Below are 10,898 nucleotides of genomic sequence, written 5' to 3'. Positions count from 1 at the left end.
ACAAGTCATATATATGTTTTCAACCAAGAAACAGCAGCAAACAACGTGTTTTGAAATGCTATTTGTGCTTCAAAACACATGACACATTATTTTTTAACTATGTAAGTGAGGCATATTTTTATTTTACAATAATATTTTTTTAGGTGTTAATAATAATTTTTTGCAAAGTTCAATTTTTTCCTAAAACTAAATAAACATAATCAGAACACTTCTATCCTATTTAGGTAAAACTATGGAGGAAAAACGAACGAAAGAGTGCAAGAAAAGGGCGAAGGGTCATTGACCGCTGACGGTCATTGTAGACACGTGGCTTACTCCGGTCATCCTAGTGTTAAACATAAGTGATACAGATGCATTTTATCTACGGTAGTGCAGTAGCAAGAAATTCGTTTCCAAAACTATATGGGTTTTGACAGACTGTGAAGAAATATAGCGGATGGCATTTGTTACGACAGCCAAAAGTTGGATGGGCCATCAAGATTTTATGTTAATTCTCTAGATTGGACTTTAACTCAACTTTGATAATTGGACTTTTGTCCTGTTTTTGAGAGCGAATCCGTCGGTGGGTTGCGATACTGAAGGAGGAAGACGTTGAAGTAGCGAATTGAAAGACAGGAGTTGATAAGCGAGGAGATCCGCGTCTCATATAAATGTTGAGGTCCACTTTTACTCCCTATTTTTCGCCCATTCGGTGTGCTACAGCGTTTGCACGGAACTCCCCTATAGGCCATAGGCTCGCTTTGTACACGCCGAAGTTGACTGCAATAGCGGTCGATTAATACGCTCGAATATTAGGTGAAGGGCATCGATTGCGCAGCACTTCCAAGACAGCGCGAATCGATTAAGCACTTAATTCGATCCAACTGCAAAGTCAGTTCAAATCGGAACGCAGTTGTATACGATGGCTATCGATTTTGTATCGCGAGCGACAATTGCTGATTTAACTTCACACGCAAAAGATGTAATAATAGATTGTTTTTTATATGTTTTTAACCCATGAGGGCCTAATGGCGAGCCGAAATTGTATTTAATCGTGTCATTAAAATAGAATAATAAGAAAAAAAGGAGATGATATCATAACTCTATCGCGTCCCTTTTTTCTCTGCCTTTGGCATCACGAAGCGCGCCGGCGCACTTATGAATCGATGCAATAGCAGCGAGACATCGTCTTTGAGACACTGTAGATGCACTCTCCTTCTCTGCCTGTAACAAGCAAAAGGGGTCTATTTAAAATAAATCGTGGATATCGTGCTAACACATCCTGCAAGATGAAAAGGAACGATATAAAAATAAAATAAGTTCGCACCAAAGTGAAGCTTTTGAAATTGATATTTATCTAAGACAACAATGAGCAACAGTCTATATGATGAGTGATTTGAGAATAACCTGTTATTTTTTAAAGTTTTACAATACGCCATTTATTTGATAGTACAATAAGAATAGAATAATATAATTATGCTTCAGGCGAGAGTAGAGCTACAAGTTTGCCGATTTCAACGGTTCATTAGAGTTCACATTGGCTCCATCCAGAGCAGAGTCATAGCTTAAATAGTTTCGAGATACAAACACATAAATTGTCAAAGCGGCTAAACATTTCATCAGATACGGTGCCTGCATCTATAGGAGCGAGGCTTGGACGTTGACAGGTACAGGGAAGTCAAGAGTGGAGGCATTCGCATTGTGGAGCTACCAAAGAATGACGAAGATAAAATGGATCGACCTAGTTAGAATTGAGGAAGTGCTAAGAAGAGTGGGATAAAAGAGAAATATTTTGAAAACCTTTAGGAGAAGGCGGCACAATTTAGTGGGCCACAAAAGGAGACATGGTGTCCTGATGAAGACTATCGTAGAAGGACAGGTGGAAGGGGAGAAGGGCAAGGGACGGCCCAGAATGAGGTACATGGGACAGGTTATAAGGGGTGTAAGAGAGAAAAAGAAAATACAAAAAATGCGTAGGAAATCGGAGAGGTGAGGTGCGTCAAACCAACCTAATGATTGTTGACTTATGATGTTGAATCCTACTTTACAACATCACCCCTCACTTGCTGTTCACAAGAGGCGTAGACGGTCATCAACATAATTGCAGCAAATGATTCGGCAAGACATTTTCATGAGTTGAGCGAGCAAGAGGCTGGATTCGTGGAGAGGGAAAGAAGATCGCCCGCCCGCATGGAGATTATTTGGATCGAGAGGAGATAGTCCTCGCCCCCTCCCCCGTCGCATATAAAGAGGACGATTGGGACACCGATGTCGAGCACTGCCCAATCTGATTGAAGCACTGAAACAAGTCTTCGTCGTCGTCTGCACGTTTCGCGGACTCTTCAACATGTCCCGTGAGTACCGATGCATATGCACTCCACTTTTGGAGACACTGCCTTCTCATTTGCGCATTCTGTGTCCTTCGGTCCATTCCCCTTTTTTTCTTCCACTTGCCTAACCGTCCCAATCCCAATCGAAAGCCCATTTCTTTCTGCGCACCATGTAGTGCTACTTTTCCATGCCCTCCCACGCCTTCTTCCTCAACTCAGCACTTGTTTTGGGAGTTTCAATTCGTCAAGTGCCCTTACCACTTCAACTGCTTCTAATGCCACTTCCGTTATTTTGTTTTTATTCTGCCTACTACTTCCGTCTTTTACCTTTATTATTTCTTGACTCCTTTGGTTCTTTTTGATTTTCCGCCTCGTGTACACCAGAATTCCTTTTGCGCTGCCAATAGCAGTTCTCTCATTTTCCCGATCCTATGGATAGATGAGCAATATTTTAAATAAACTGAAATATAACTAACTGATATTCACAAGAGCTCATCTGCATTTTGTTCTGAGGAATGACTGTCTGGTTTTCTGGGGAATGTCGATTGTGCTTTCAAAAACTAAAAGGGAAATCAATTAAATAATTAGAGGTAAAAATATAACGTCCCCTTATGAAAAATAGATCCATAGTTCTGTGGCATGATAATTATCAGATGGATGTGGTACGATGAACGCGGTCTCCTGAGCGAACTTCCCCACTTACTCTGACCTATTTCTCAGTCATCTACCATCCAAATGCTCTCCTTCATCCCTATTTAATTTATTCCATGACTCAATGCATAGACGTTATAATGACTCAATGACCGAGTGACCAAAAAGCGGATGTTAAGCGCTAAAACAAATGACTGCGACACTCCGCACCCATTTAATTCCATAGGAAATTGATATCAATCACACCTCAATCTAATTATTCCGTTTGTGTATCCACGCTTCGCGCAATAATTTTCCATTAAAATCAGCATTGATCATAACTCTCTTCTGCCTTACGCCTAATGCTCCCAGTAGTAGCTTTATCAGTAACATTGACTGCAAACCGTTATTTCCGCACCAAAGGCAGACATTTGTAGCGAAAAGAAATTGTCTGCTGGTGAAAGGATGCATACATGCCTGATAGACATACACGAAGAAGATGTGGGCTCGAATCCTCCTGAAATCACGCGATTTCCTTCACACTAATATTTCAAGTTATTAGTTAGCATATCGGCACAAATCATTGGTTGAACATGCCCACCAATAAACGAAAGAGTATGTTCTCTTTGATTCAACGCTTTGCCACGGACGGCGCGGCGTCAATCGTACTACTCAACTCCTTCCGGGGACTTATTTTAGACGGTTGAATAAGTCTCCGTTTTGATTTCAGTCCCCGAGTAGATGAAATGAGCTTCAGCATGACCACTTCACAATGCAATCGCCGTTTCCTCCGTGTGCGCACTTGTACCTATCCTCGATTTTCGGTTTGATAAGTACGAATTCCGACGGCACCTCACTGCTCGCTTCGAATTATTTCACCGACCACTCATGAGCACTGGCTAAATGTAATTATTAAGCTTAGTAAAACCACTTCTCTGTTTCCACACACTTTTATTTAAACCGACCCTGGTTTCGGCAACTGGTGCCATTATCAAGGTACCAGTTGCCGAAACCATGGTCGGTTTAAATAAAAGTGTGTGGAAACAGAGAAGTGGTTTTACTAAGCTGAATATCAAAGATTTCCACCGTATCACGCCGGACACTGTATCTTTTATTAAATGTAATTACCGCTAAAAGTACTTATTTTTAGAGGAAGAAAAGTTATCATGAAGCATGACCTATTACCCAAATCTTCCACACTGAACTTCCCCCTTCGATTCACAATAAGGGCTGACTCGCTTTCATTCTATCTAAAAACCCTCTTCTCTTCCTTCCTCTCACTGGTTTACCCAACTGTTCTCCACATCCCCTCTCCGCTAAGTACTCCTCCCATCCATACCTTGTGTCTCCTCCGTATCTCATCTAAAGGTTGCCTCTCCTCGCCAACCATATCCAGCACTTCGTCGTTCCTCCTCCTCTCCGTCCACTTCACCATCTCCATTCTCCTCCACACCCACATCTCGAATGCCTCTAATCTTCTCTCGTCCTCCTTCCTAAGCGTCCAAATTTCCGCACCGTAAAGCGCTTCTCTGTAGATCAGACTCTTCACTAACCTTCTCTTTAAACTCTTACATAACGATCCTCTCATCAGCTCTTTCTCCTGTCCATGAAAGCCATCTTGGCTTATTATTTTTCTTAACGGTGTCCTTATTAATGTGACCATTTTCCTGCAGTGTGCTCAATAAAAGAATTCTTAATTGCTTCTACTCCTTAAGTTTGTGCCCATTTGAGATTGAAATAAGTCGATAGAAGTCAATTGCGATAAAAAAGCGAGTACCTACCGATTAAGGAAAAGAGAGTTACGAGCGAGAGAATCTGAAAAGCTGTGCATTATTACTGGAAAATACGTAAATACATTAAAATGATTCAATTATCCGCAATAGCCTAAGTCATAAACAAAATATAATTAGCGCGAATAAACCTCTGGGGAGAAGATAACGAAAATTACGTTTATCTTGACAATTCGATTAGCGATGCGCCGAATTTGATAAAAGGCCTCGTAAACAAGATAACTGGTAACTACGCATAATTTTGATCTGAGATTATCAAATCTTATAAGAAAATGATAGCCAATGTAGCCCTCTCGTGATTCAACGATCTTAATGGGTTTTTACAGTGGTTGAATGTCCGGAACTTGGCGCTGGCCATTCACATGGAGATATTTTACGATTACCAATTTCAAGAGGAAATGAGCATTGAAGCAAAAATAAAACTTTATGCTAATGAACCAGAAATAGCAAGAGAGATATTTTTTGACAGATTTCTGAAATTATTTTTGCCAGTGGATGAATACGGTGCCTAAAGCATTCCGAAATATGATGTAAAGTGACGTGGAAATGAACTGAAAGGAATTGGACGACTGAGGGTGTGCACAACTTTCGGATATAAGAGCTAAATCAATATTCTGCACGTAAAAATTCTGAATCAAAATTCTTAACCAAATAAATTTCGCAAAACCTCTGCATCAAAATGTCGGGGTTAAGCGATGTCACTTAATGCGTATTATGCTGAAGCCTAACGGTGGCCAATCCTCATCATTTGACGACGTAATTAAATGGCGCCCACGGCCCATAAGTAATCATTATGAATCACGCGATCATTTTTTTTTTAATCGTCCCTTCCGAGCGATCGCTCCAACAATGGCGCCAAAATGGCTTCGAACAATCCGTCTTTCAGCCAATCAGAACTCACTGACGCCATCAGCGATGGAAACGCCGCGTTTGGTTGTTAATTGAATGACAGACGCAAATACGGAAAGCGAAGGGAAGAGGGAATGTTCGAAAAGGAGAAGAGGGAATTAGCGAGAGCTAGGGATGCGTGAAAATCGCAAATGCGATAAATGCGATATAGATGCGATGTGCGCAAATAAATGCGATGACTGGACTTTTATGACACTTTTACGCAAATTTGCCTTTTCGACGGCAAGATTACTACATTTCGTGCCGAGCGCAGTTTAAATGCTCCGCCGACACTCACCGCTTAAAGCATGTGAGCGACTGGCCAGCTGCTAGTTGGCTGGGACTCTACGTGGCCGCGAACTACAAGTGGGCGCGGGCAAGCTACACCTTCGCCGCTATATGTCTTATTCCTTAATTTATCATTGTTCTACGAGATAACTATTTAAAATATTCTGTATTTTGTCATGTAACTATGTTTAACTACATTTTATCGTCATCTACCTCATTATGAAAATTAAAAAATAGACGTGATAAACTGTTATTGAAAGTGCGATAAAATAAAAAAAGTGCGATTTTCACGTATCTCTAGCGATAACCAATGAGGAACTTCAAAAGCTGACGGACGGAAAAAACGATCATTCGATTCAGGTCTCACTCACAGGCTGGTACAAGCTTTGTTTGCATTCGCTTTGTGCGTTGGCTGAAATGTTTATGGCCTTCAGCAGTAAAAAATGAGGTTTACGGTCGTGTTGCAGTGTAAATTATGGAGGGCCTTAAGTGTCAAATTAAGATAAAACATTGGTTCCAATGCAAGCCGTTTTGAGTCATTGTATAACAGTATGCTATAATTACATATTTGCTACCTCAAACTTTTTGTTGTCAGGGCAGGGTAAGGTCAACAGGGTTCGGGAGTCTGCGCACACTTTTTCTCTTCTTTGACAAAATCGATTCGAAAGAAATGCAAAGCCATTGTTTCAATGCAATTCACAATATAAATCATAAGAAAGATTGACGTCGGTATTGATTCTCTTGAGGCACAAATTCACGCCAATTAATCAGCCACCAAGTCTGACCCAATTGCAAATACGCACTTCACTGTCTTAAGATGCAGCAAGCTTTCGGGTCAAACATACTCACCCCAACAAATGGCTCATCAGACTTCAATTCTATCTCCGAAATCAGGGGCGCATAAAATTAAGGAATCTGAGGGTCCCGAAATGGAAAAAATAAAGTGCTGTAGCCTGAACCAGTTACATGGATTTTTGCGACGGCGCGTTTACAGTGACGCCCTTTAAAATACATATTTCTTATTATTCGTACATATTTAAGCATAAATACCATTGGATGCCCTTATTAAATGCGAACTAACCTAACTTTACATCTAAATCTACATAATACCCTGCGAGCCACCTGTAGGGTGTTTCACAGGGGGTGATCAATCACCAGCATGAAGCATGCTATTGAATTCCCACATGCACACCACACGGTCCAAAAAACGTTGCGCATTCTAACAAATTATACTACCACATTCATGAAAATGCAAAACTTGAGATCTACTCATTAAGGTTATCTGCCATTAAAACTAGAGCACACAAAACATGGTGTTAGAAATAATAAGAAAATTCACAAACATGCATTAAGGTATACATAAGTTAGTAGGATACACTTCAAGTAACCTAATCTAGTTGTAAGTTCTAACGCTGCCATTATATTGTCTTGTTGATCGAGGAAAAGAAGGCATTCTGAATCTGTCTGTTCAACCGTCTATCTCTCTTATTTCATTTACATGATCTGATCTACCGAAGTATATTGGCGTTCGTAAGATATGGCTAACTTAATCGGAAAATACGTTGCTCTTGAATTTATTTAATAGGTTTAGCCTATTTTTCGGTCTACGGTCATACAGATATCCCCATCCAAGTTTATCTAAGAGGTCATTTACGCTAACATGACTATCGTAACGACTTTTCATGTCCTCCACAGCTCTTCCTTGCACGCCTTCTAACTGTGTTTTTAAGCCTATTAAGCCAAAAATTGTAATCAATTATTAATATTTTGTTAGGCGCTGTATCGCAAAAATAGAACGAAGAAGAAGAAAATTCGGACAAAATTCTACTTTGCATATGCTGAAAAGATCATGACGGTATAGGAACACCCCACAAAATGTAGGGACCGCTGGGGAAAGAGCCTTCCCTTCCATAAATGTATCTTTATCATACCGACATAGTTTTAGACTGCGACAGTCTTTATCAAGGTCCTTGATAATGACCCTATTGGTCAATTTCTAAGGTAATATCTGTGGAACTTAAAAAAGAGATTTTATTCCACATGTATCGCGATGTGTTTCCACAAAGTAAAATCTTATAGTGTGGTATGTTTCTAGCCATTTTTGCTCGACCAAGCGAGCATATGGTGAGCAAATTCATACTTCGAAGTTTTATACTAGATTTAGTGTGTTCGGCGCACATGTTCATGAAGTGTTCTTTTCACCGCAGGTTATCTGGCGTTCCTGGCTCTGATGGCCGTGGTTGTGGTTGTGGCTGCTTCTCCGAAGCAGGACTACATGGTTCGTCCCTTCCCCGGCAACTGCGCCTTCTTCTACAGCTGCGCCAGCTTCAACTGTCCCAACGGCATGGTCTTCGACCCAAGCAGTAGTCGCTGCTCTCCAAGAGGGTTCCGCCACCCCTTGACCCGCGGGGACACGGCCCTCTTTCCAGACGACTCCGACTCTTCCCGCTACTGGGAGTGCACCAAGATGCCCTGCCCATCCGGACTCGAGTTCAACCCAGTGACCCTGAAATGCGATGACCCGATAACCGCCGGGTGCACTCCATGATCCACCAAAGCGAATAATGTAATCGACTGGAAATAATAAATGTAACCAAATGCTTCAACCCTTGCGTTTCTTTCCTCTGCATCTGCGACGAGGCTTATCCACGCGCGTTTTAACGAATCGGTACATCACGTAATATGAGGACCCGTCGAGGAGGAGCATTCCTTCTCGCGCGCCCTTGGCCGGCCATAATAATAATAATAAAATGCCTTTATTCGGGCGAGATTGAAACTAAGAAGTCCCCTCTTCCACCTAACCCCTCGATAGCGTCAATGGAAACATATTAAAAAATTGTAGACAAACGTTTAAAATACATAGGATATAAAATATACACTATTTGTGAACTATAAAAAAATATGAATAATTATGTGTGAAATTTTTGTGTAAAAAAGATTTCTGTTTGTGGGAAGAAACATGGGGATAAGGGTGTAGTATCCTTCAGCGAAAAAACCCACTACAGGAAAACGCCCACACAAGAAGGGGGGCGTGATAAACCTGCGAAAACCTACTGAGTGAAAGCTAAAGTCGTGTTATTTGTAAAATACAACATAGTCAATGAGGTACAAAGTATACACAAATATTACACATGCAATTAAGATATAAAATATAACATATATATACAAGCATTCGGTGATACATATCGCTTTGTCGTAGGCGCTGCTCAGTATCATGTATATTTACCAGCTAGTTGTGAAGTGAAAAGTGCTTTGTGCAGCCTCCTCTTAAAAGACACCAATGATGATAAGTTCCTAGTTGAAAGGTTAAGATTATTCCATTCCCTACATGCAGTAACAGTAAATGATTTGTTGTAAATGATAGTTCGGTGATGAGGTAGAGCAAGATTGCGATTCCCTCTTGTGTTTGTCATATGGACAGTGTCAAGACTCCTAAACTCGCATGATAGGTAAGGGGGTGTTTCATCTTTCTCAGTCAGGAGAAGCCATGTTTTCCTGCATCCGAAATGAAGCGTTGGTATATTTACAAGCTAAAATTAGCTTCATTAACCCTTAGAGTGCCGGGGAGCGCTATCGCACTCCTCCTATCTCTCGCGAAAAGTGCCAGGAGCGCTATCGCGCTCTTCATGCGTTGTCACTCTTAGATGCTGATAGCTCACTAATAATTCAATAGTCAGCATTCATTTTATTTAACATTAACTATTTCCTTTTAATTAAAGAAATTAACTCATAATACCAAAACTCGTCAAATAATATAATAAAAAAGGTGAAACCACATATTATAAAGATTTCCTAAAGTTTTTGATGATATATACCTTAACTTGTTTTTGAGACCTAATTATTTCCCTAACCTACAACAAAATCAGCATAACTGCCTCGGTACTTTTGGCATAGTGCCTAGAAAATCGGTTGGCATTCAAAGGGTTGAAAATAACAGTGATCAGTACCCGGGGCCCAAAGTACCACTGACCCAAACTTGGTATATTTCTGGCTGGTAAAAGTCCATCCCCCTGAAAATGTGAAAGAAAAGCGCTTCATTCGAAAATTTCGTTTCTTTTTCGGCGTATTTCAAAGCGTTGATTTAGGCGAGGCATTTACCCCTTAATCCGATCCACTCTTGTGTTAAGCGCTACCCCGCAACACGCTCCGCATAAGTAGCCGTTACCTTAAAGTAAACAAATTTTAGCACATCAATATAAACTTCACTTGCAGAGTAGGAAATCACAAATTTTCCCAATTCTAAAAAAAATAGGGACCGGCGCACGGTGGCCCTAAATCGCCTGACAATAGTCAACAATGGCTTCCTTTGAGATAGAGATCTAAAAATTAGCGTAATCTATATATATAAAAGAAAGTCGAAAATCGTGTTAGTTAGAACACTTATAACTCGAGAACGGCTGCACCGATTTCAATGAGATTTGGTTCTTTGGATTCGTCTCAGGCGGGGTTAACATATAGGCCATTAAAAAAGGATAATTTCACAAAAAAATTCATCTCTTTCCTATGGACATTCTTTTAGGAGTATAGTAACACAACAATTGATAAGTCGGTCAAAACTACAAATTAAATAATTTGTTTTGTTTTTACCACTTTAATAACTGAATTTAGTAACAATATAACATTTTAATTACTAAATATATTCAAAATATTAATTAAATTTAAATTACATTTTTTAAATTTAATTCGAGCTGATTATAAGCCCAGCCGTGGCCCAGCTCGAGTTGAGACTTCACTACCGTGTTTGTAAACAAATCTCCAAGCAATTGTTGACAAACGGTAATGTCCGTGTTCCTGTCGAGGAATCGAGTAGTTTTAACTCATTTCCTTGGAATGATTGCAAATTAGTTTCAGTGAGCTCATCAACAAAGAGTTCCAGAATATGATTGATCACCAAAAGAATGAAAGATGGTTGATTTAGCGAGCAAGAACGAAGATGTGGATGACTAAAACGAGGTAAATTCAAATAGTTCGTACTCTGCATGGATTCGAATCT

General features: G+C 40.3%; 1 protein-coding gene across 1 annotated transcript; it reads left to right on the top strand.

Annotated features, from left to right (window-relative positions):
* The first annotated feature begins 2,227 nt into the window (after nucleotides 1–2,227).
* Nucleotides 2,228–8,511, top strand: LOC124161583. Its single transcript, XM_046537962.1, has 2 exons — nucleotides 2,228–2,333; nucleotides 8,113–8,511. The coding sequence occupies exons 1-2, from the start codon at nucleotides 2,327–2,329 to the stop codon at nucleotides 8,451–8,453; spliced, it is 348 nt and encodes a 115-aa protein (XP_046393918.1). The 5' UTR covers nucleotides 2,228–2,326; the 3' UTR covers nucleotides 8,454–8,511.
* The last annotated feature ends 2,387 nt before the right edge of the window (nucleotides 8,512–10,898 follow it).

The sequence above is a fragment of the Ischnura elegans genome, chromosome 6 (genome assembly GCF_921293095.1).
Source record: "Ischnura elegans chromosome 6, ioIscEleg1.1, whole genome shotgun sequence".
NCBI lineage: Eukaryota > Metazoa > Arthropoda > Insecta > Odonata > Coenagrionidae > Ischnura > Ischnura elegans.
Note: the sequence above shows the minus strand (reverse complement) of the source record. Positions and strands in the feature narration are given on the sequence as shown.